At 41.1% G+C, this 27,052-nt stretch overlaps 1 protein-coding gene across 1 annotated transcript in view; it reads left to right on the top strand.

Moving 5' to 3' along the window:
• MYO16 (myosin XVI) overlaps nucleotides 1-13,213 on the top strand; it is a 569,170-nt gene extending 555,957 nt beyond the window's left edge. Inside the window, 1 exon segment of the mRNA XM_033177288.1 lies at nucleotides 11,821-13,213. Within this exon segment, the coding sequence (XP_033033179.1) occupies nucleotides 11,821-12,048 (228 nt within the window). The 3' untranslated portion in view covers nucleotides 12,049-13,213.
• The last annotated feature ends 13,839 nt before the right edge of the window (nucleotides 13,214-27,052 follow it).

The following is a 27,052-nucleotide window of genomic DNA, read 5'->3' as shown; positions in this document are numbered from 1 at the left end:
GCTTACAAGGGATGTAAAGGACCTCTTCAAGGAGAACTACAAACCACTGCTCAGTGAAATCAAAGAGGACACAAACAAATGGAAGAACTTACCATGCTCATGGATAGGAAGAATCAATATCGTGAAAATGGCCATACTGCCCAAGATTATTTATAGGTTCAATGCCATCCCCATCAAGCTACCAATGACTTTCTTCACAGAATTGGAAAAAATGGCTTTAAAGTTCATATGGAACCAAAAAAGAGCCCGCATTGCCAAGACAATCCTCAGTCAAAAGGACAAAGCTGGAGGCGTCACGCTACCTGACTTCAAACTATACTACAAGGCTACAGTAACCAAAACAGCATGGTACTGGTACCACAACAGAGATATAGACCAATGGAACAGAACAGAGTCCTCAGAAATAATACCACACATCTACAGCCATCTGATCTTTGACAAACCTGAGAGAAACAAGAAATGGGGAAAGGATTCCCTATTTAATAAATGGTGCTGGGAAAATTGGCTAGCCATAAGTAGAAAGCTGAAACTGGATCCTTTCCTTACCCCTTATACGAAGATTAATTCAAGATGGATCAGAGACTTAAATGTTAGACCTAATACCATAAAAACCCTAGAAGAAAATCTAGGTAGTACCATTCAGGACATAGGCATGGGCAAGGACTTCATGTCTAAAACACCAAAAGCAACGGCAGCAAAAGCCAAAATTGACAAATGGGATCTCATTAAACTAAAGAGCTTTTGCACAGCAAAAGAAACTACCATCAGAGTGAACAGGCAACCTACAGAATGGGAGAAAATTTTTGCAACCTACTCATCTGACAAAGGGCTAATATCCAGAATCTACAAAGAACTCAAACAAATATACAAGAAAAAAACAAACAACCCCATCAAAAAGTGGGGAAAGGATATGAACAGACATTTCTCAAAAGAAGACATCCATACAGCCAACAGACACATGAAAAAATGCTCGTCATCACTGGCCATCAGAGAAATGCAAATCAAAACCACAATGAGATACCATCTCACACCAGTTAGAATGGCAATCATTAAGAAGTCAGGAAACAACAGGTGTTGGAGAGGATGTGGAGAAATAGGAACACTTTTACACTGTTGGTGGGATTGTAAACTAGTTCAACCATTATGGAAATCAGTATGGCAATTCCTCAAGGATCTAGAACTAGATGTACCATATGACCCAGCCATCCCACTACTGGGTATATACCCAAAGGATTATAAATTACTCTACTACAAAGACACATGCACACGTATGTTTGTTGCGGCACTATTCACAATAGCAAAGACTTGGAATCAACCCAAATGTCCATCTGTGACAGACTGGATTAAGAAAATGTGGCACATATACACCATGGAATACTATGCAGTCATAAAAAAGGATGAGTTTGCGTCCTTTGTAGGGACATGGATGCAGCTGGAAACCATCATTCTTAGCAAACTATCACAAGAAGAGAAAACCAAACACCGCATGTTCTCACTCATAGGTGGGAACTGAACAATGAGATCACTTGGACTCGGGAAGGGGAACATCACACACTGGGGCCTATCATGGGGAGGGGGGAGGAGGGAGGGATTGCATTGGGGAGTTATACATGATATAAACGTTATGCACATGTACCCTAGAACTTAAAGTATAATAAAAAAAAAAAAGAGAGAGAGAAATGCTGGCCTCATCCTCAGTGCTCCAGTAATAGTGCCTTGGCCACCAATGTTTGTGGAATGGATCCCTTTGTCAGTTGCTTTGGACGTCAGATTTCCTAGCTCCCTATAAACTGTGACTTTCCTGTCTCATTACAGAATCGCAAGTGGCCCCCAAACTTCGAAGCTTTCAGCTCTCTTTTGAATGTCAACTTTAAAAATAAAAATTACAGAATAACTAGCAAGTGTCTTATTAGCTTATTCACCAAACAATTTTGTTTTCAGAGACATTAAACTGTCAGACAGTCTGTGCACTTTTCTAAATGCCTGGGTTTTGTACCTGTTACAGAACAGCATGCTTTTTTCCATGCCATCCCAAAACAATAATTTTGGACAGTTTAAGTTTATTTGATCGCTTAACCCTAAGGCACTGCGTTCTTCAGCCACCAGGAGTCTGTGGTGACTGTCCCCCTCTCCTTCAGTGGCTCCACCCACTAGCCATTCAGATCTATTTAGGCATGTTGAATTCACAGCAAGAAACGGGCATGGGACCACCCACACCCTATGTGATTTCAGAGCAGCCGAGCATTTTTAATAAGTTCCCAGAGCTTTCTAGTGTTTGAAAAACCCTTCGCTGAATCTGTGAATGTGAAATACAACCCACGTGTAAGAATGCGTTCAGGGGAAGCCCGGCATTGCTTGAAGGCACTCTCGTATGTTCTATTTCCTGGACTTAATGGAGCTGAGTTGCCCATTTACCCCCAAGAGTTTTTTAAATGGACCCACACATTTAATACTGTGTGATAATGTTTATCCCTTCTCTCAAACGTGGGCCATGCATTCATACCCTTACTCCATTTAAATTCCCTAAGCAAGTATACTGGATACTTTGTGCTGGGTAGAGATTAATTTACTCACTTTAGGCTCCAAGGACACCACAGTCTTGTGAAGCAGTAACTAATTCTACCCACATGCAATAGATCAACATTACTCCAACTCTTGTAATATACATGATACTTTTGAAATGAAAGAAAAAAAATCCCCTTGACCCTTAAAGTTTCTTAAATTATTTTACAATGTTAATTAAATGTATAGACATACAGGGTTACAAACAATCTCTTTATTCTTTGAGCTTTCATTTCAGCTATAAAACCAAAGCAAATTGACCACTTGAGTAGAATAAAAGTCTACAAAAGCAAAATAAAAGTAAAATTCACAACATTGATGTTAGGCATGAGATTTTGTTTAGCTGAAATGACATGACTGTTGGAAGCATGTGTGCTGACTATTCTATTCATCAAGTTGCGTCCAGCTTTGTGCATTTTTCCCACCTTATGCCACTGGCTAACCAAGCCCCTACCACTATTTCTATCTGAACTGACAGCCAGCTTTTGAACTTACCCTACTTTGAAATATCACATAGCTTTTCTTGCAAGATAAAGAAAATGTATTGCATATTGAATCCATCTGCTCTTTTCTCATTAACCTACAACAGTATAAATAATATTATTTCTGTCATCCTACTTGTAAATAAAATACAAAGACAGAAAAAATCTCATTGAGTACTAGCTTGAAATGTAGATATTCAAGATGATACAAACCACAATTACTTTAAAAAGATATCTTGAGTATATAAATGCAAATAAATTTTAAATTGTTGAAGGAATTTGAGGACTCCTGAAAATACAAACCCTCACTTCAGAAGCATTGCATTTAACAACTGTTTAAATCAGTCACTAAAATCTCTTTATACTCTTTTTATTGTATCCCTAAAATTCAAAAAAGCTGTAACTGTTTTCTAATTTTCTTCCTGTAGAACTTTCTTTAGTTTTGAGTCATATATAAATCATAGTTATGTTTTAAATCTAATGTGTTGCTCAGTAGTTTCTGGGTTGCTTTTTAGTAATAAAAGAATGAATTATGTTATATTTATAAAAGGCCATAAATCATGAGAAGTGTGCTTATTTAGCATTATTTAACTGAGTCATCAGGATAGTCATAATTCAGCAGTGTTTAGGGATTTCGTTCGAGTCAAGGAGCTGACCATGGCACAATCGTTACAGCTCATTTAAACAGCACTCGCTACTTTTGTGAGGCTTTCTTTTAAGATACCTGCATATGTGACTCATATAATCCACACCAAGTTGTTACAAGGCAGGTAATTTCTTGTGGTCCCACTTTACAGGTGAGGAAGTCAGTGAATGCTTGCTCAGCATTGCACAAGTAGATGGCAAAGTTGGGTTCCATCCCAGGCATTCCGGCTCCAGAGGCCAGGTTTTCCAGCCGCACTGACTGTGCTCAAAACCATCCTCCAATTCCAATTCCACATGGGTTTGTCATTTCATGTTAGAAAATGAAGTTTAATGTCATTGCTGTCACTTGTCGACTGGAAACCCTTCTCCTTGCCTGTTCTTCTCCCCTTTTCTAACTGGTTAGGTGCCCATCTCATTTCTCAATATTCAGATCAAAGGTTCATTAACTTGTGAAGCCTTCTCAGACTTTCCTCCATAAAGCTCCCTTTCCCAAGTAAATGGTTTAATAAAAAAGGTTTTTTGTTTTTTTTTTAAATACACCGCCATTTTGCCCCGCTCCATCTCTGTGCCATGTGTGACACTTTAAGACACGTGTTTTGTTTGTCTAAAAGCCCTTGAAAAGCAGTGCATTTTTCCCATTCATGAGGCAGGGAGCTCCTGGAGCAGAGGCTGACAAGGCAAGCGCGAAGGTTTGCGGGTGTGGAGCCCTTTGTACTTTCCCAGTCATAACACTTGCCTTCTGGTTCTAAAAGATAATGATTCTGTGGACAAAGACTATTATAAAAAGTTCCAGAAGAGAAAATAAATAAGTGACTCGTTATCTGAAGTGGTGATATGGGGTGAAGATAATAAATCTTTTAAAGCAATGGAAAATGAGCTTTAAGTTAAAAGATACCACTATGGCATCCTTTCTATTGTACAAACAAATCAGGATAAATTATACTCGGTGTGAAGCCAGCTGACTCCAACCTCACACTGCCAGCAGCATCCTTAATCCCTAGAGGCATTTTTTCTCTTTCCAAAAAGAAATGGTATCAAAACTAAAGCTTTGTTTTGTTACAAAATCACTATTGCTTTTTTAATGATAATATGTAATTTACTGTGAATACCAAATAATGGTAAAGGAAGCCATGAGTGTTTTTGTTGTTACCAATAGGACATCAGGTTTAAAGAATGGATAAACATTGATTTACATGATTTTACAGCATTGAACATTTTAAATACTTTGTATTGTTTATATAGTACCAGACTGCCATTTAGATAGCATTCATGATTGTATTTGTTTGTTATTCTAAAATTGTAAAGCTTTGTCTCTATGAGAAAACTAATTCTTGTGTTTCAGAATCGAATAACTAAGTAGAAATAAAGCAGATTAAATATTGTTAAGGGGTACTGGCCTCCTCTTCTGATCTTCCATTTCTTGGCTCACAGGTGATAATTTTAAAATGCCCTCTCAGCTAAATTGAAGGTAGTGACCTATCATACAGTCTTCCATAGAATTATAACCTTCACTATAACATAACCTGTGAAAATTATTTGGTTTTATCTTAAAATAAATAATATAAGATGTTAGCATCTTATTTCTGCCATTCTGGCAATTCTTATCTACCTAGTAGATTTTACCCAATAGCTATGAATCTCTGTAATAGAAAAGAAGAAAATTTCCATGAAATCCCTCAATAAAGGGGTTTATTCTGAATGATAATTGGTTATTGCAAACATCAGTCAAATTTTTGCTTATCAAAGAACTATGCAAAGTTCTTGTTTGTTGATTCAAATATGGTGTCCTGTACTCACTACATTATTCAAGACTCAATACCCTCATTAAGAAAGGGCTTTCAAAAGGTTTATGTACGTAAGTTTCACCTTTTATAAGGTACTTGGGAATTCAGATATTTTTAGTCAACACTGAGAAGCTTTGAAAGGGTAAGAGAGCATTTTTTTCCAAAAAGAGAAGCAATGATTCATGGGATTTGGGACATTTTTTTGTCAAAATCCTTCCCGACAAGCCTAATTCAGATGAGCAGCCGCTGAAAGTCACTGTCAGCAGATTGGCACTGCTGCTATGCTTCTATGGAGTGACTCAAAGTTTTAAGTCTGTTCCTATTACGAAGGTTAAGCAGAGGGTCACATCTAGTGTATTTTTGGTCACTATGCAAAACTGCTGAAAAGAGCTTAGGATTTAGAGGAAATCTGGAGTGGATGTATTTTGTGCTTGGTGTAAGCACAGAGTTGTATGGTCTATCAAACACTAGCATTGAGATAAATACAGCATATGCCATAAGGAGATGGAAGAGTAACACCAACTGCTGAGTAGAGATTTGGATTCTGTTTGTTTGTCTAGTTTTTATGCTTTACTTTGTCGTGTTAGGAATTAGTCTCTATTTGTATATCCTTTTCTCTACAGCTCATGCATATTTTTAGATTAATTGGATATTTATTATTTCACTGTTATATTAACTTTGATTAAATATTATATTATTCTTTTAATAGTTTCACAAAAGGAGAAAACCTGCCTCCTTGACTCATTGCTTCCTAACAGATTTGATCACTTTGACCACTTTTCTAATACTGCTAGAACTGTAAGACCTCAAAACTCTCCTTAATCCCAATACCAAGGTTTTGCAGTTATTGATGGCAGGCACTTGTGTTATTCATGTAATTTAAAGTCTATAAGATATTCCAAGCATATAATTTATATTTACCCATGGGTTTACTAATTCCAGTGTTGTTAATTTCCTCTTACATTTCCTTTTTTTTTTTTTTTCCATCTGGAATCATCTTCTTTTACCAAAAAAAAAAAAAAAAATCTTACCTATTTCTTTCTGTTAATGTGAGAGGTTTGATGACAAATTCCCTCATTATCTTTTGTCCGAAAACATCTTTATTTCACTTTTTTTAAAAAAATGTCTTTTATTTCCATCAGTTTTTGGTGAGCAGGTGGTATGTGGTTACACGAGTAAGTTCTTTAGTAGTGATTTGTGAGTTTGATGCACCCATCACCCAAGCAGTCTACACTGAATCTGATTTGTAGCCTTTTATCAATCATGCCCTTCAACCCTTTCCTTCCAGTCCCAAAGTCCATTCTGTCATTCTTGTGCCTTTGCAGCCTCATAGCTTAGCTCCCACTTGTAAGTGAGAACATACAATGTTTGGTTTCCCATTCCTGAGTTAGTTCACTTAGAACAATAGTCTCCAATCCCATCCAAGGTGCTGCAAATGCCATTAACTCATTACTTTGTATGGCAGAGTAGTATTCCATCATATATACACACACACACACACACCCCATATATATCTATATATCATATATATGATCATACATATGATCATATATGGGGTGTGCGTGTGTATAAATATATATACCATCATATACCACAGTTTCTTTATCCACTCATTGATTGATGGGCATTTAGGCTGGCTCCACATTTTTGCAATTGTGAGTTGTGCTGCTATCAACATGCATGTGCACGTATTTTTTTCATATAATGACTTATTTTCCTCTGGGTAGACACTCAGCAGTGGGATTGCTGGGTCAAATGGTAATTCTACTTTTAGCTCCTTATGGAATTTCCATGCTGTTTTCCACAGTGGTTTTACTGGTTTACATACCCACCAGCGGTGTAGAAGAGTTCCCTTTTCACCGCATCTACACCAACATTTATTATTTTTTGATTTTTTGATACTGGCCATTCTTGCGGGGGTAAAGTGGTACCACATTGTGGTTTTGATTGACATTTCCCTCACCATTAGTGATGTTGGACATTTTTTCATGTGTTTGTGGGGCATTCGTAAATCTTCGTTTCCCTCACCATAGGGGATATGGAGCATTTTTTCATTTGTAAATCTTCATTTCTCTCACCATTAGTGATGTGGAGCATTTTTTTCAGATGTTTGTTGGGCATTTGTAAATCTTCATTTCTCTCACCATTAGTGATGTGGAGCATTTTTTTCAGATGTTTGTTGGGCATTTGTAAATCTTCTTTTGAGAATTGCCTGCTCATGTCCTTAGCCCACTTTGAAAGTAATTAATAGATGATGCGAAAAATGGAAACACATCCCATGCTCTTTGATGTGTAGAATCAATATTGTGAAAATGAGCATACTGCCAAAAGCAATCGACAAATTCACTGTGATTCCTATCACAATACCACTGTCATTCTTCACAGAACTAGAAAAAGCAATCCTAAAATTCATACGGAACCAAAAACCCACATAGCCAAAGCAAGACTAAGCAACAAGAAAAAATCTGGAGGCATCACGTTATCTGATTTCAAACTATACTATAAAGCCATAGTCAAACAACATGGTAGTAGTATAAAATAGACGGGTAGACCAATGGAACAGAATAGAGAACCCAGAAATACACCCAAATACTTAACAGTCCACTTATCTTCAACAATGCAAACAAAAACATAAAAGTGGGGAAAGGGCACCCTATTCAACAAACGGTGCTGGGATAACTGGCAAACCACATATAGGAGAATGAAACTGGATCCTCATCTCTTACCTTATTCAAAAATCAACTCCAGATAGATCAAGGACTTAAATCTAAGACCTGACATTATAAAAATTCTAAAAGATAACATCAGAAAAACTCTTCTAGACATTGGCTTAGGCAAAGACTTTATGACCAAGAACCAAAAACACATACAATAAAAACAAAGACAAATAGGTGGGATTTAATTAAACTAAAGAACTTTTGTATGGCAAAAGGAATAGTTAGCAGCATAAACAGACAACCCACAGTGTGGGAGAAAATCTTCACAATCTATACATCTGACCAAGAACAAATATTCAGAATCTACAAGGAGCTCAAACAAATTAACAAGAAAAAAAAAACAATCTTATCACCTTCATTTTTGAGGGGTATTTTTCATTCAGTGTAGAATTTTATGTTGACTTTTTTTTTTTTCTCTCAGTAATTTAACCAGGAATGTGTTGGCTTCTGGCTTCCAGTGTTTCCATGAAGACATCAGCTTTCACTCTTACTGTAGTTCCTCGCTGGGCTATGTTGGAGAATCAGTCTACCCCTGGTTCTCTCCTAATCCTCAGGCTTACTCCTCCTGTGCCTTTGATTGATAGGTCTTTGTTCCTTAGCACTGAAAGATGACAGCAGCTAACCCTGTGTTTCAGAGCTCCCAGCCTGGCTCTGCAACCTTGTGCCCCACACAATTTCAAAATCCAGAAAAGGTTTTAAGATGAGACTGGCCACGTGCTGGAGGCCATCATCACCCCTGCCAGGTTCTACTTCTGAAGCACCTCTGTCATTGTAGGGGATTTCATTCTGCTTTGTATAAACTTTGGCCTAGGACACCCATCACCCATGCAGGTGAACAGCTAAACGAGTGTCCCTTGTGGACGATGGTTATGCATTTGAGGATCTACAAGTTTCCAATTTGTTTCTTTAGTTCCATGCAACTCCAAAATATTATGTGGTTTCTCTTTCTTCCAGTAAAAACTCTCTGGATCTGGGGAAATGCTCAGAATTGGCAAATGTCCCTGGGGGGCGGGGGGAAGCAGCTAGTAATTATCAGTTCACCTCAAAAAGCTTCACTCCATCTGGAATTCTCTCCTTTTGTCAGAATTTCCTGATGTTTTAGAAAAATGACTCTTTTTTGAAATTTTTACAATGGGAACAATAATGTGCTACAGCTATCTGGAAGTGGACGTTCCTCATTTTTTTTCTAAATAAATGAATATGAAGTTGTGTCATTTAGGAAAGATGGTGTCTCAAGAAAGCTTGGGGAAAATAATCAGTTGACATGGCAGTGATATTCTTCCATCAGCTAAATGTTGTTTCCTAATCTGGTGACATGGTGGTGATATTCTTCCATCAGCTAAATGTTGTTTCCTAATCTGGTGACATTGTTTTCAGAGATCACTACTGTATGCTAAGTGTGTGCCAAGGAACATAAATATGAATGTTCCATGTCCGCACTAATGAGACTGAAGGGAATGTAACCAGCACAGCACACACTGGTGGAGGATGACGGAGGAGCTGGCACACACTCCTGGACAAACAGAGAGAGATGACTGTGGTCCCATTCAGAAAAAGAAGGGAGGAGGAATGTGGTACAGGGCACTCTGATCCTTAGGCTGTATCAGATCCTAGACCACAATAGTTGGGTTAAGCACAGTAGACTCACAGCTAAAAGCATATCTTCTTTTGAGAATTGTCTACTCCTGTCCTTAGCCCACTTTGAAAGAAATTATAGATGATGTCAACAAACGGAAACACATCCCATGGACTCTTGGGCCAGGCTGCCAGGATCTGTCATTTTCCATGTGGCTTTGGGCAGATTACCTGTCTGCCCTGTTCCTGTTTCCTCATCTGCAAAATAGGAGTACCCACTTTACAGGGCTCTTAAGAACTGACGAGTTAATGCCTGGAAGGTGCTTAGGAAAGCACCTAGCACATGTGTAGCCAAAGTGTTCACTAAATAACCTGATTTCATGCTAGCTCCCGCCACCTGTCTTGGCTCCCTCCGCTGAGAGTAGAAGCAATCTGCCCAACAGAATTTCTCATTTCCAAGTCATTCTGATGCAGCCCTAAAGACTTAAAAAAAAAAAATCCTTGTAAGGGGCCCACTCTGCTCTGCAACTCACTCTCTGTTGTGTCTAGAAATTGCTTTAGGGACTGAGTAACCATAGTCCTCTTTTCTACCCTGAAGCTCTTCTTCCCTCTGGTTGTCTGTCAATTCAATTGGGGAGGCTCCTTTTACTAATAACCAGCTCCAGAACTCTAGACTCTAGTTACAGACTCAGAATATGGGTTTGACCTTCATGCTGTAAACATCGTCTCCTTGATCCCAGCCTTTAAAATCCTCTTTCTTGGGGAAACAGTAGGCTCAGGTGCTGGTGTTAGAATTGGGTCTGGAACACTCACTCCCTTTGCTGCTTTCAAGTGACTATTTTCTACACAAGTGCATAACCATTTGTGTTCTGTTTTATTTTCTCTCATTTTAGTGGAGAGGGTTGTGATGAGATAGAAGAAGTGCTGGAATAAAGTAGTTGGTGCTTTGGAGGTAGGATGAGTCATCTCATGTCCTCTGAATTCTCCCCAGTATTCCCATTTGGATTTCCAGAATCTCATTTTAAAAAAAACAAAACAAAACAAAACAAAAAAAACAGTATACTTCCTTAGAATTGCCAGAAACATTGATATCTGCAATGTCCAGCTGCTACAGACTCCTGGCAGCTGGCAGAAGAAGGGTGACCACAGCTATATAGCCAGCTTGTCTTGTGCCCTAGCTGAAGTCGGGGTAAGCTTGGTCTGCAGGGTGTCTCTCTTCAGGGGCCATAGTGATGCAAGATGATGTAGCCAATACAGTTACATGTTTTGATGCTTTCCTGCAAAGGCCCATAATGTTCCCATCTTTGAGGGCTCAGAGTCTGAGAGAGTACACAGTTGCTAATTTAGCTCATTGCTTTGTCTCACTGCCACCAAATAGAGCAGGCAGGTAGATACCCCAAAGAGGCTTCAAATATTCTCAAGCACAGCTAGCCTGCCTTGAATGAGCTCATTGGATATTTTAGTGACTGCCTTTTGTAACACCTAATGCTTGAAGACATTTTCTGCATGAGTGTGGTGTGATTCTGTATTGTCTAGGTATGGACCCCCATGAGTAGGGGTCCATCTTTGGGTCCATGCCTTATGGTCAAAAGTGAGGTCATGTAACCCTAATAGTCATGTTTGACTATTAACTATGTGGACAGATGGAGGAGCAGCTCTGAGGATGGAGGGAAGCTTGAGGAAGCTCTGTTAATAGGAGAACATCTATTATGGATAGAAATTAAATGAAGAGAAAGTACAAGTTGCCGTAAGAATGTACACAATAATCGAGAGCATAGGTCAAGCAGACGTTTGATTCTTTCTTGCAGCCTCTGGAGGTGCAGCACACATTAACACCCTACCTAGTTCCCAGTGTTTTGTTGCAGTCATTGCCTTAACTCAACAATTCATAGCCTCCCTAGCCCAGTGCTGTTTCCAGAGACAGCAGTGCATGGAGACTGAGGAAAGAGGCTGCCTCTTTCAGTGCCAGCCCTGCTCCTTTGTATCCAGGTGTTGCTATGACACTTCACACTCATTTGGTGCTACCTGTTTTTTCTCCCCCTCTTCCTCCCACAGGTAATCCATCAGCTGAGGCTCTCAGAGAATGAAAGTGTGGCCCTGCAGGAACTCTTGGACTGGAGGAGAAAGCTCTGTGAGGAAGGACAAGACTGGCAGCAGATCCTGCACCACGCTGAGCCCAGGGTGCCTCCCCCACCACCTTGTAAGAAGCCCAGTCTTCTGAAGAAGCCGGAAGGGGCCTCCTGCAACAGGCTGCCGTCTGAGCTCTGGGACACCACCATTTGATGCAGCCTGAACTGCAGACTCACAAAATAGAACTACCTACTGATTCCAGGCTACAACAACAGAAGACTGCCTTCTGACACATGCTGGGTCTTCTCTCCACGCATTTAGACAAAAAAAGCACAGGACACAGACACTAAATATACGAGATCCCGTGTGTGTGTGTGTGTGTGCTCGCGCGCGTGTGTGTGTTCTTTCTTATCCATCTCGTGGTGATACACTCTGATTTTCAGGCTCCTCATTTATGGCTCTGTGCTACCCCTAGGTAGCGAGAAAGAGGCTGGGAAAAGTGTGGACGTGGCCAGAGGGAGAGTAGCGGAGGAAAGGAGCAATTCATGCACATGTATAGTTGTTTTTCTACAGTTCAACAGTCTGTTTATTGTACTTCCAATGGTTTTATTATATACAGTATATGGGACATATATTTTATTTCTTTGTAGGTATTTGTGTTTTATTGGTATTGTAAACCTGATAATTATTTACGTGTTTATTACTGTAATTTTATAACTTTATGCAATTGGTGGTGCTTCCTTTCTTCAAAATACAGATTTTAAAAAATAATTTCTAGATTTTTTTTTTCCCTCCACAGTCCTTTTTTTTTAACCTAACACACCTAAAATCTTGACACTACATTGTTGTTTTAGCTTCGCCAGTGTCACCCCTTGCAAAACTATGAATTGAGTCCCATGTTTTGGGTGTTACCCATGGATGAGGAGGCTGTTCTTTCCTATGCCCTGTATTTCTGGATAAGTGGATTGTGCCCCCTTTAGTTCAGTCACCTCCCGACTTCAGCATAGATCACAGGAAATCACATGGCACTTGGTTAAACACGTATGGCTTCAAATCCATAGCTGGTGGTGTAAAATGGTCATATCCATTCAAAGGTCTACACAGTACAAATGAGCACGCTGCCATGTACTGTTTTGAGCAGTAGGGACTGCATCACACAACGCTCGTCCCCCAGGACTTCCACTGCATGATTCCCTCGCTGTATATCCTCAACCCTCCCATAATGCAAGGCCTTGTTCATTGATGTGCTTTCGTCGGCTGTGGGAAGTTCTGAGCAGTGGCTCCAGACCACCTTGTCTTGCTACTTGGAACTTTTTATTCATACCAGCCTTTGAAAAGTTACTGTGCCAATAAAGAGGTACAACTGTGTTCTTCTATTGCTTTTGTTGTTGTTATTATTGTCTCCCATTAAGTCTTGTATTTTCTGGTCAGAGAAGTAGGGACAATGAAGTGATCTCACCCAGACTCCCTTAATGTGGGGGCCATAGCATTGTGCAAACTTTAGACACCAATGATGTGTTTTACAATACAGGCTTTATGATGATTCTGGTATGGTGAGACCAACAGGTCCAGAAGGGAGTCCCATTGAAAAGACCGCTTGTTATCCTCAGAAATCCCAGAGAAGGGGGCACATAGTACCATCAGAGGGCCACACCAAGGTCAGCCAGGAAGCAGAGGGCATGGGGGAGCCCTTTATTTTAGTCTGCACAACACTGGGAAAAGACAAAGCAGGCATAGAACTGGCTGCTTTGAGAAAAGTCGGTGGGTTCTGGGGTGCGGGAACCACCCTTGCCTGTCTGGGACCTGGCCTTGAGGTGATTAGGGTGGGCAGAGAGTGGCCTGGAATGACAGCCCTATGAGAACCCACAGGGGAGACTTACTAGGGATGTGGACTCTAGATTGATTGCCTTGTCTTTGAGAATCATGTTCTGGGGTGAGTCATCACTATCTTTTGGACATGGCTACCCCTGGGAAGGGTAGTTCCTCCAAGGTCAGCAGGGCCCCAGATGCCAAAGCATCGGAACACAGCAAATAAAAGCACATGGTCAATATGTAGTCACTGCAGCCACCCAACGACGACCAGGAAGTGTTCTGCCTGACCTCCAGCCTGATGACAGCCGAGCCCCACTCCCTGGCTATTTCTCTCTCACCTTTGTCCCTTCTGACTTCCAACCCCAGCCAAGAAGCCATGGAAGAAGCCGACTTTCCCTTGATACGTGACTTCTTGGGCCATGCTATGGAAATAGTAGGCACTTAATGATCTTGGCTGAATGAAAACTTTGAATTGCATTCTCCTCCCCACAGTATATTCAGGCCGGGATGAAAAATAAACTGCTCAAGCATTGCACATTCCAAGAACTTGCTTTAAATGTTCACTGAGCATTGTGGTGACTGTGTGAGGTGCTCAGCCCATAGGATTTCTAAACTGGCTATTTTGGTTAGGGCTGCTGTAAGAATTGCCATCGGCAGGGCAGCTTCAACAACAAGCAGGTATGCCCACAGTTCTGAAGCCTGGGAAGTCCAAGATGCCAGTTTCCGCAGATCCCGTGTCTGGTGAGGGCTTGCTTCCTGGATTGCAGATGGCCATCTTCTCATCGTGCCCTCGCATGTTCAGAGAGGAAGGGGAGGAAGCACCCTGTCTGGTGTCTCTTCTTACAAGGGCGTGAATTCCATCACGACGACTCATGACCTAATCATATCCCAAAGACCCTGCCTCCAAATTCCATCATACAGGGGATCAGGGTTTCAACATCGGAATTCTGAGAGGACATAATTCAGTCCACAGCACTGACATATGCCTGCAAGGTAATTTTTATCATGTTTGTATTGATACTGAAATGGAAACTTACAGCTTTAAGTAGCCCATCAGAATATAAACTCTCATCTTCATGATTCCAATGCCCGTGTCATTTTAATTTGATACACAGAAATTGCCAACTTACTGTACCAAAATATATCTGAAACGAGGATGTGTGACCATTGCAGGGAGACCTTATATGAAGTAAGGAAGTCACAAGCCACATGTGTATCCAAAGCACACAACTCCCTATTAACGCAAGCCGAAGCACTGGGGCCTGTGTTGTTGTTACGTACACCTTACAGTCACCTACTAGATTACTATGAGCCTCATGAACATGAAATATTTAACCTCTCAGTAGTCCCTCTGCCTCATTTAAGGTTTGTTGACCTTCAGACACTAGAAGCCAAACCACTTGTAGATAGGTTCTTTAAACACGCTCTTCTAAATCAATGTAGACAGACCCTTCAAACACAATCTCCTTAATCAGTAAGTAAGCTCTTTTGTGTTTGTCTGGTTTCTCTGCTGTGGAAAGAGATTGCAGCTGTCTGTTGTTGGTCACTACATTAGGACCATCTGATTGTGCCTGTTCTAATTACATGATATGAAAATCAGCAGACGCTCAAAAACGTGAATAGCCATGACAGTAGTAATAGTATTAATAGTCACAATAATACGAAGTCCAAGCCTTGTGTGCATTAACTCAGAATGGCTCTCTAATGATTATACTTTGTCACGAAAAATAAAGAGGTACTATTCTGGATGATAAAGCACTGAATGTTATTCCATATAAGCAAGATTTCAGCTTTTATGTGTGTTTGCAAAATATTTAATGGTGGTATTTTAATTGCCATCAGACCATAAGGTATGAATTAGGGTATATTATTGAGACTTCAACCTTATGTTCAGCAATATAATTGGTATGAATTATTACCCTATGTTCAAACACTGCCCACTACTATTGCTTTTTTTAAAAAAAATTATTTATGAGAGCTCTCTAAAAACCACTATCCAAATGTTTATAATGAGTTAAAATGATTTAAAATGTATTTTCCAGGATGGAAAAATATATCATCACTATTCTCAAATAGTGGTATCTAATTTAGTAGAATTACACTTATATAAATCTACTCAATAAAAGCAACAACCAATTAAAAACTAAGATTTATGAATGGACTTCACAAATAAACATTACACAACTTAGACAAAAGGTATATTATGAATTCCAGAGTCTGAAAGGATGGATGAACTTCTATCAAAATTCTATTGCTGTCAGTTTCCAGCCAGACATCAGACTCAACTCATATCACAATAAAGGGCATGAGGGTATTAAGTAATAACGTTCTTCAGTAGGACACAATTCACCCATTGACCATCACTTGGAACTGCTCATTTTTTTCTAATCATTTAAATGTCGTTTTTGGTGAGAAATGAATGGAATTGATTTCTATTTCTCATCAGGAAACTTTCAATAAAAAAGATTCTTAAATTAGCTGGAGAAAAAAAAAAACTCCGTTCCAAGTAAACATTTAGTGTAATTTTATTACATTTTTCAAATTGTTTTTAGCTGCACATAAAAATCCATATAATGAAGATGAAAGCAATTAAATTTCTATTTACTGTGGAATAGTGAGTTCTGTGTGATGCTCATGGGTTCCCAAAACAGTAGCGCTGCTTTCAAAAAACTAAAAATATCATCTCCACCCCCATTTTTCTTCCTTTACATCTTATTCATAAGCAATGACTTTATAAAATAAATTCTACTACCAACAATGTTCTGTGCTGCAAGGCGTCCACGTGAGTTACAAAGATATCCGTTAGATAGCGAAAGGTTGTAGCATGCTGAGTTACAGACTGGGAAGAATAATCTTTGTAGTTTTTTTCACTTTACCTAAGTACTCCAAACCCCTGGGATGTTCTATTATTGTGGTTTCAGTAAGTTTCTCTAAAATCCAGAATGCTTTATAAACTTTAAAGATGATATTTTTCAAAGGATATGTCTTAATAGGTGCCTATAATTCATCTCTATCACCTGTTCTAATTTCTCAGATCATTTTCCAGGCTTTTTGAAATGTACTTATACTTTAAATATCATTCTTGTGTGCTTCAATATCAGCACAATATAATCTGAATTTTATGTAGTTTACTGGATCATTATAATGGCAGAAGAAAATGTTGATGTCCTCTCATAAGAAAATAATTAAAGGTGAATCTATGCATTCGTTTCTATTGTTGCTTTATAATAGGAATGTATCAAATGTGTCTTTTCTTTCCTTTGAATTAGTCATGGGACAGACACCCTGCATATCTGCCAGCTTGCCTTTCCCTGTAGCCCCAGGGAACAAGCGCTGCTTCAAAGGAAGGCCAGCGAGCCTGCTCAGATGACATTTTCCTGATGTCACCATTTGGCTTCTGAAGTCTAAAGAAAATGAAAGAGAATGAAACTATTGATAAATTCCAAGGGAGGGGGAGATCAAAGCTCTAAAGAAAAATGGAATAAAACCAAATTCAATTTGAGTTTTTGATCTTTTCAGATTTCAACAAACAAAGGGGTTGGAGGTCCGTGATCTAAAACAATTAATTGAAAAATGTATACATTCTGTCATATTTGAAGAGATTTTCTTTCCGAACTTTATGATAAATTGCATTAGACTTTTGTGTGGCAATAAGAAGAGCATAGCCACCCGACCAACACCCTATTACTCTTCATCAATATTATTGTTGAATAAGATAATTACATTTAATATCACAAAGCTAGTGTTTTGGACACTTTTTAATACAAATAGGTCATCTATATACACTTGTTTTGTAGGGGAACTAGTTCTTCAGACAATTATACATGCATTTTGTGTTTGGAGAGCTACTGTCATTCCCTTGGGCTTAGAAACTGTTACATAAAAGGATGACCATCTATATTTTTAAAAGCAAGAAAAGTTTCCCAGCAAAAGAGAAAAAGAGGCCACAAGAAATCCACCAAGTCATGGCCTCAGATGCTCAGGGTGTCAAGGGTAAGGGATTAGGAAATTAGAGGTGACACTGTCTCATTACTGATGTGTTTTTATCCCACACCAAGAACTCTTATTTTTCAGCCTCCGAAGGAAAGGCAAACCTTACAAAGACATAATACTTGCTGCCTACAGCCTTCATAAGCCAAAAGTTTGCCCACAGTGACTCAATGAGAAAATTCATTAAAGGTACAAGTCACAGTACCTCCCAGTTTTGCTCCTGACAGTTGGCAGGTGGCACTTGTGGGCAGTTTTCTTACTTGTCTTGACTTCCCACTCCTATCTATGTTTGTTACTCAAGTTGGTTGTTTTAACAACCACAGGCTCTAGTGGTTTCACACAATAAAGCTGTCCTTCTATTTTAGTGTTCTCTCTTAAGTCACAGTTGACACAGTCATTCAAAGATCAAGGGTCTGTCCACCTCATGGCTCAACCTCCTCTAGGCCTTTGGGGGTGCTCCTTACTTAGCCAGTAGAGGCGGATTAGAGCACAGGGAACAGACCCAGGAGGGATTCATGGCCTGCTTAAAAATGGCTTAACGTGCCTCCACATTCCATGGGCCAGAACTCTGTCATGTGGCTGCACCTGGCAGAAGGGGCCTGGGACGAGTAGTCCTACTCTTTGACTTGGGGAAAGGGACGCGACATGGCTGATGATCCGCCTGTATAAACATCACGCCATGTGAGGTAAGGAAGTCCTAACTATAACTACCTAAAAGCAATTTTATATTTCTTTCTGGGCTCAGAAGGTGCACAGAGCCACTAGCCTACTGCCAACCATGAGATGCAGAAAATTCCCTCCATCAGCAGCCGCCAGCCCACCTTCCCAATGGGCTCTTGTAAGTCTTCCTGTACCCAGCGCTGGAGGGTAACGAGGTAAGGATGGGTGGGAGGAGAGGTGGGAGATAGGGGAGTCCCTCACTTCCCTGGAAGGCTTCCCCTCTCCAGGCCTGGCAGCAGTTCAAGCAGGGAGCACTGGGAGGGCCTCATGGAGGAGCAAGCTGACTCTTTCTCAGAAGATGCAGTGGGCTCTGGAGACTATCTACTTGGTCCTCTCTCACACAAGCCCTGGGCAGACAGATGTTTCTCTGTTCCTAGAGCTCCTGAGGCTCCTTCCTGAATTCATGGACATCAGGAGGAGTCCTTTGTCCTCTTTTTCTGAAGCCTCTTCAGTCTCTCCCACACACAGTACTCTCTGCCCTTCCAATTGTGGTCCAGTGGCCAGCAGCAATGGTATCCCCTGGGAAACTCACCATCCCAATGCTAGACCTGCCGAGTCAGAATCTGTAGGTGACCACATGCACATGGACATTTGAGAAGCCCTGCTCTGGAGGTCTCCAGGTGGCACCCACCAAGCAGCCCACATGCAGTTGTTGGCAGAGCCCTCACGCAGCGCTCGCTCTTCAGAGCTGGCTGAGCTCCGAGCAGGAGCACTCTCAGCCCCACCTCCAAAGCAAGTCAGCAGTCTTTGTCATGGGCTAGATACTAGTTCTTTGGATCTCCCCAGTGCAGTAAGCACATTTTCCAGTGCTCCCTGAGGGCTGTGGTGGAGCGCCCTCGTAAGGCCTTAAGAGCAAATGCACTTTCCAAACTCCTCCTGAAAGGGCAGGATGAAACTTACAGTTGGCAAAATAAATATTTTCATCAATTTTTCCTAGTCCTCTCTCTGACCACTTTTTGTGTCTTTAATCTTGCTGAAGGGCCCAAGAGATAGGAGCAAGTTTCCTTTCTTCCCCTTGTAAAGTCTGCATCTGACATATACAGGGCCACCTGTCTCATACTCCCTTGGTATCCCAATCACTATCATTTAGAAATCAATGGAAATTGAGGCAAAAAGAGTCTCAATCTGATATCCTGTTATAACTATATCCTGGAAAGTATATAAAATATGAAATTTATTTAAAAGTCCCATAATTCTTCACTAATTCAGACAGGTCTTACTCTAATAACACAGCTTGAAAAAAAGTTACTGTCAATGGAAGTGAACATGCCTCTTTAAGGATTTTCTGCTTTCGTCACGCGGCAGCTAAAGAAAGCATGACTCAGGTTTGAATCCATCTTCTACACTTTGCTGGCAGAATGACACTACTAAGATGAAAACTTACTGATTAGAGGATTTCTCTATTTGAGTCCATTCCTAGTGCTAGACAAATAGCTTGGGCAAAAAATTGTTGGTGGCATTGTGCCCAACAGAGAACTTCCAGAGAAGAGGTTCAGAAATTGTATTAGTCTGTTCAAACACTGCTATAAAGAACTATGTGAGACTGGGTAATTTAAAAAAACAAAACAAAACAAAACAGGTTTAATTGACTTATGGTGCTGTAGGCTGCATAGGAAACATGGCTAGGGGAGCCTCAGGAAACTTACAATCATGGTGGAAGGTGAAGAGGAAGGAGGCATTTCTCACACGGCCAGAGCAGGAGGAAGAGAGATGGGGGAGGTGGCACACACTTTTCCACACCCAGATCTCATGAGAACTTCGTATCATGAGAACAAGGGAGAAGCCCGACCTCATGATATAGTCAACTCCCAGCAGGCCTCTGCTCCAATGCTGGGGATTGCAATTTGATATGAGATTTGGGTGGGGGCACAAATTCAAATCATATAGAAATTAAGAATTGACTACCATGCGATCAAGGGATATGGTCACATCTGATACTCTAGATGCCAGCGAGCACCACTCTAATTAGAGACCAGAGAGCTTTCCTTCAGGGCAGTTCCTCCTTTTATTCCAACTCCTTGTAATGACTTGGGATTGGGGAGCAAAGGTTGAAAAACCTATAGACTTGGGTTTTAGCTCAAACATTGTGCCCATTGAGCTGTCCTCATGAATAACTTCACTGAGTCTGTGTCCTTGTAGATAAGATGCAGTCATGTCACCCATGGTGTCACCAGTCTTATTGGGTTGTTAGAAATATCAAAATACAATTAAGTGTGGGAAAACTCTTGGGAATGTGCAAAGGGCGAAGCAGACTGAGGTGTTGGCATCCTTCCTGGGGAGGAAGGTGAGGTAATGATAGGAAGATGAGAGGGGCAGGACATAAGCTAAAGGGTCTCAGGACTGGCTCATCCCAACTGAGCCCCAGCAGGCAGTACAGGGCAGTCTCAGGCTCCCTGCGCTGTCCCCCTGCTCACAGGGGCAGTTTGTGGTCTCTAACAGACATGAGACCTTCTTTCTTTCCATATCAGAGAAAAAGAAATTAGATTTCTGACTCACTGCCTTCCTTTTTGCAGAGAAGAGAGCTCTAGGATGCGGTTGGGCTTAGAGGAAAATAGCAGCTCCTCTCCTGTGATTCTAGGTCTCCTTCCCTCCCAGAGTCTCAGAGTGCGCCTCCACAATAGCCACCATGGAAATAACATGTGCTTTTCCGCTTAGCTAAGTGTGTGTACATTATTCTATTTGATTAATTATTGATATTTATTAAAATACAACTTGTAGATTTCTATTTTCATTTTGCTGCCACTACACTGAAAAAATATATATAGTTAAGTTCCCATGACAGAAACACATTTCAATATATAAGTCAAGTATTTGTTGAGTGTTACATGAAGACCTACCGTGTTGCAGTGTGTGGCAGAGAAACCATACTTTCCTGAATAGCATCACAAACCTGTGAATCTGATAGATTGCTCCGCTAGGCAGATGCAGTGTCTGATGAAGTCAAAGGTTCCTGCCACTCTCCGCCTTAGTTTTCTGGCTAAAAACATCCTGGAAACATTTCTACAGAGGACCAATGTCAGCCGCAGGATCTCAAAGATGAAAACAATTTCCTAAAGACAAAGGTTCTTTTCTATACAACTATTACTGCTGATGCCAGTGTAGCCCCTGGCAAGAAAGATGATAATACTGGTGAATATGATAGCTAAAATTTACTCAGTGCTTACTATGTGCCAAGAATTTTGCTAGGAGTTCCTCACATACTTACATGGTCTGCATTTAACTCATTTAATCTTAAAAGAAATGTATGCAATATGTTCTATTATTGTTGTTGTAAGTGATGGCTTGAGAATATGTCTGCAAGTCTCTTAAGAGTTAATGCTTTTTCTTTTTTTTTTTGGAGACAGTCTCTCTCTGTCACCCAGGCTGGAGTGCAATGGGGTGATCTCAGCTAACTGCAGCCTCTGCCTCCCAGGCTCAAGGAATTCTCCCGCCTCAGCCTCCGCCTCCGGAGTAGCTGGGACTACAGGCGGCACCATCATGCCTGGGCAATTTTTTTATTTTTAGTAGAGATGGGTGTATTAGTCAGGGTTCTCTAGAGGGACAGAACAAATCGAATATATATATATATACACTTGTGTGTGTCTATATGCGTGTGTGTGTGTGTACATATGTATGTGTATATATACATATGTACACACACACACACGCATATAGACACACACACACAAAGGGTAGTTTATTAAGTATTAACCTATACGTTCACAAGGTCCCACAACAGACCATCTGCATTCTGAGGAGCAAGGAGAGCCAGTCTGAGTTCCAAAACTGAAGAACTTGGAGTCTGATGTTCGAGGGCAGGAAGTATCCAGCAAGGTAGAAAGACGTAGGCTGGGAGGCTAGGCCAGTCTCTCTTTTCGTATTTTTCTGCCTGCTTATATTCTGGCTGCACTGGCAGCTGATGAGATGGTGCCCACCCAGCTTAAGGGTGGGTCTGCCTTTCCCAGCCCACTGACTCAAATGGTAATTTCCTTTGGCAACACCCTCACGACACACCCAGGATCAATACTTTGCATCCTTCAATCAAGTTGACATTCAGTATTAACTATCACAAGTCCACTCCTTGTCAGCTTGAATCCATACACAGCTCCTGAGATCATACATGATCTTCAAATAAAGACAATAATAAGGTCATAATTCTGCCTAACATAATACAACTATCCTTACAACTGGAAACACACCAATTCCCAACCCAAATACTATTACAGAAAGTTAACAGTACTTAAATGCTGATGTGAAGTCAATAAATATTATGTCACATGATGAAGGAGAAAGGAAATAAAATGAAGATATTTTCTTAGTACAAGTGTATACATGCACAAACATGTTTTTAACAAAAAAAGGAGGAAACACTCATGAAAATTACAGTCCTCGTTTCTGCAGCTGGTCACGTGGTGGTAGCTGGTATTGTGGACTACCATCTTCTGCTACCCATTCTGTGTTCCCCTTGCCTTCAGCAAGCACCTCAGCAGGTCATGTTTTTTATTTTTTCATGGTGGAATGACCCCAAACCTTTATTCCTGAAGGTCTGGGTCATTTGTAGCCCTTCTTGGATTGGGCTGTTGTAGCTTCCTAGTGACCATAATCACAGGTCATGGTAATACTAAGAGACACCATAATAGATTTCCTGTATTCCATGGATACTCTTTGTCACCTCCATTGTGGAGTAGTAGACTGAGTTCACCTTGATCGTCCGGGTCAATCACCCCCGCCAACACCGTAACTCCCTTCTTTGCCTGTTGACTTAAAAGTAGTAGAAGCCCAAAGTGTCCACGTGGCAATCTTAACTTCCAGTTTAATGGAACCGTTGCTGTGACTCCTGGTGACATCATTCCTACCCCTGGAACTAAGACCGTTAGGCCAGCAGAACAGAATGTTGTGGGAACAGGAAGCAAAAATTTTGCTAGTGGATCAGTATAGGTGACGGTGAGTGGTACCACTTCCACTTCCATCTCTTGATTTCTGGACCCATGAATCTTGGCTTTGCAAGAAACAGTGCCATACATTGGACACTGATTCAGAGAATACACAGCCTTCTGGAGAACTCTGCCCCAGCCCTGCAAAGTATTGTCGCTTAGTTGGCCTTGGAATTCTGACTTCAAAAGGCCATTCCACCACTCTATCAATCCAGCTGCTTCATGATGATGGGGAACATGGTAAGACCAGTGAATTCCATGAGCATGAGCCCTCTGGTGCACTGCTTTAGCCCTCAAGTGAGTGCCTTGGTCAGAGGCAATGCTGTGTGTAAAATCAGGATGGTGGACAAGGCATTCTGTGAGTCCAAAGATGGCAGTCTTGGCAGAAGCATTGCGTGCAGGATAGGCAAACCCATATCCGGAGTGTCTATTCCAGTGAGGACAAACCTCTGCCTTTTCCATGATGGAAGTGGTCCAATATAATCAACCAGCCACCAGGTAACTGGCTGATCACCCTGAAGAATGGTGCCATATCAAGGGTTCAGTGTCGGTCTCTGGCTACTGGCAAATTGGACACTCAGCAGTGTTTTTTCTAGCAAAAGAAAAAAAAAAAAAAAAAGCTTGCAGAGGTTCCCAAAGTCTTCTAATTATTTGTGGCTCCTGGTTTTCAAAATGCATGTGAGCAACTTCAAAAGTTTAGATGTAGGGATGCCTATCTGCTGACCACAGCAAGCCATGAGAAATAAGAGGTTTGGCTTTATTCTGGTAATTTCGCTGCCACAGCTTAATGATATTCAGCAGAGTTGTTGAAACTCCCATACTGCTGCCAAGGAAGGTTGAGTTATCCTTGGCTGAATGTCTCTATCTACAGTTTGGACCTCTTTCTAGAATTCAAGATCCATGTTTTCAACAACCTTTAGATAGTTTCACTCAATGCTTCACAATACCTCAATATCAATATTTTCCAAAGGGAAATCATTCATTTGCGGTCTTTTCCTTTTCTGTATTATCCTGGTTGAAGACTGATTTTTCACCAGCTGCCAGGTCTAGACCTCCACAAAGCAAAGCTCCACAAAGCAAAGCTGCCACACTCTCCCGTCTCACCCTACAATCATGATAAGGGTAGAATTTCATTTGTTTCCTAATGTTGTGACAGAGAATGGCTCCCTTTAGCCAATGCCATTTTCTTTTTTCCTGGGCTGTCTTGTCTGACCCATTTTTCTCAGTATCTCTTCTGTTATTCGTGGTCCTGGGACTTAGCTGTCACCAGTGAAATGACAAACTTACTGCCTGTTTTTTGCAGGTTTGGCCCATAGAAACCTCTCACATGTGCTTCCCAGGGCTCCCCATGTTCCTCTGACTGGGAAGTGAAGGTCATGCTGGCATGGGGGCCGTGTGCCCAAGGAACCTTAGCGCTGTATGGGGGCCGAGTTCTGAAGGAACCTGAGCTCTGTATGGGAGCCGTGTGCCAAAGGAGCCCAAGCTCCATTAGGCTGGTCCCCTCTAAGTGACTGCCTGGAATGCTTTCCTGGTGTCAAATTGTAACTGTCCAGGAACAATCATACATGAGCAGGAATTCTACAATACTAGTATTGTATTGGTTCCACTCCTCTGGGGAACTCTAAAGCACTGGTGTAAAGCAATGGTCATTTATTATAATTACCCCCCTGACTCCCTGAGTTCTAGGGGAGACTGGCCTCAGCAGGAGAGTTGGTGTTCATGGCCTCTCATGCAGTTACAGTCAGAAGGTGACCATGCTGGTGACACAGCAGAGCTTCCTCACATGCCTGGCTGGCAGTTGATGTGGGATGTTAACTAGAACTTCAGTGGCGACTGTTGACGGAAGCACCTCCATGTAGCCTCTCCATGTGGCCAGGAGTTCTTTCCACCATGGCATCTGGATTCCAGAGACGAGCATCTCAAGAAGGCCAGATGAAAGCAGTGTCACCTTTTATGACCCAACCTCAGAAGTCAGGCAGCATCAATGTTATTAGCAAGTCACGAAGGTAAGGCTACATTCAAAAGGAGTGGACTATGCTCCATCTCTCAATAGAAAGTATGTTAAGGCCAGGTGTGGTGGCTCACACCTATAATCCTGCATTTTGGGAGACTAAGGAGGGCATATCACCTGAGGTCAAGAGTTCGAGACCAGCCTGGCTAACATGGAGAAACCCTGTGTGATGGTTAATATTGAGTGTCAACTTGATTGGAATGAAGGATACAAGGCATTGACCCTGGGTGTGTCTGTAAGGATGTTGCCAAAGGTGATTAACATTTGAGTCAGTAGGCTGGGAAAGCTGAGGGGGCACAATCTAAGCAGCTGCCAAAGTGGCTAGAATACAAGCAGGCAGAAAACCATGTGATCTGCCTACCTTGGCCTCCCAAAATCCCAAAATGCTGGGATTACAAGTGTGAGCCACTGCGTCCAGCTCTAAAAAGTCATTTTTCTAATCATTGAGTTAATAAACGTTTACATCATGACTTGAAGGAACAAAAAAGATAGTCTTGCAACTGAGCATGTAAAGGAAAATTTTTGCAGAAGAAAGTTAGCAGATGCAGGTTCCATTAATGTGCCTAAAACACACACAGAACAATGTTAACATAGCAAAGCAAACACCGCAAACCTTAAAGTGAGGAGGCCAAGTTCCATGTGCGTGTGTGTCACCAATAAGCCTTCTAACCTCTGACGAGTCACTGCCTCTTTTTGCTACCTTAATAAAATGAACAGTTTTACTGCCTCAACACTTCTTTCCGCTTTAAGTATTCTAAGCCACAAGCAAAGTTTTTTAAACTTTCTCCATATTAACTTCCTTATAATCTGTAAGACACAGTAAATGAACATGCATGTCCTTCTAAATGATAAACTCAGTGGGATGCACGTAAGGGTAGTTTGGAGGGGTCACTGGATACAGCAGATCTGAGGCTTAGTGTGCATGGGGCACTGCTTTGCATCTGACCACTCCACATTTGCACCTTAATATGCTTTTGTCTGGCCAAAAGCAGGAAAATAAGTTTTTTTAGTTGAATTTATCTCATTTCTTCCCCTCAAACATAATGCTTTAATCCCTGTTCTACAGTTGAGAAAATTGAAGCTAAGAAAAGACAAGGCAGAGGTCACCCAGCATGAAGTTGGATCCAGGGCTCTCTGTTTCAAATTTTGCACTTCTCTGTATAAAGACCAGTTGCCAACCCTCTGCCCCACAGGCAGCACTCACAGCACTGTCCGTGCATGGAGGTTTCGCAGCCTCTCTGAAAACCGCACATCTATATCATTTCTATGTTTCCTAAGGAAATTACTATTTGGTGAATCATGCTAATGGAGAAAAGACAGTTGAGACAATATCTAGAAGGAGTCAGCTGTTCATGGGATTTCGGCATTCTAGAAGGTAGGAATAGCCAGCCATAGAATGAGCCTCCAAAAGCGTCCTGAGTGTGGCCTCCCATGGCTCCCTTCTGAGAGGCAACTCATCTTCCTGTAGACTGCAGAGCACACACTCATTGGAACCAGTTACAAAGACTGGTGTGGAAATTCCCCCCTGTCCCTTAACATTATACCAAACCGTACTTGCTTGAAATGACTTGGAGTGGTCTCACCTAAGGACAAACGTGAAAAACAAAAACGAAACAAAACAAGTTTTCATCCATCTCAAAGGGATAAATGGGATGACGGTTATCCATTTGTTTTAGTTTTGCCTTATTTTGTTGAGAATCCATTTTGGAAAATAAATTAAAAATGACACTAGAAAGAATGCTGTGAATTTTAAAGGTCATTCATTTCTCTT

The sequence above is a fragment of the Trachypithecus francoisi genome, unplaced genomic scaffold (assembly GCF_009764315.1).
Source record: "Trachypithecus francoisi isolate TF-2019V2 unplaced genomic scaffold, Tfra_2.0 Lachesis_group18, whole genome shotgun sequence".
NCBI lineage: Eukaryota > Metazoa > Chordata > Mammalia > Primates > Cercopithecidae > Trachypithecus > Trachypithecus francoisi.
This window is presented reverse-complemented; position numbering and strand designations above follow the sequence as displayed.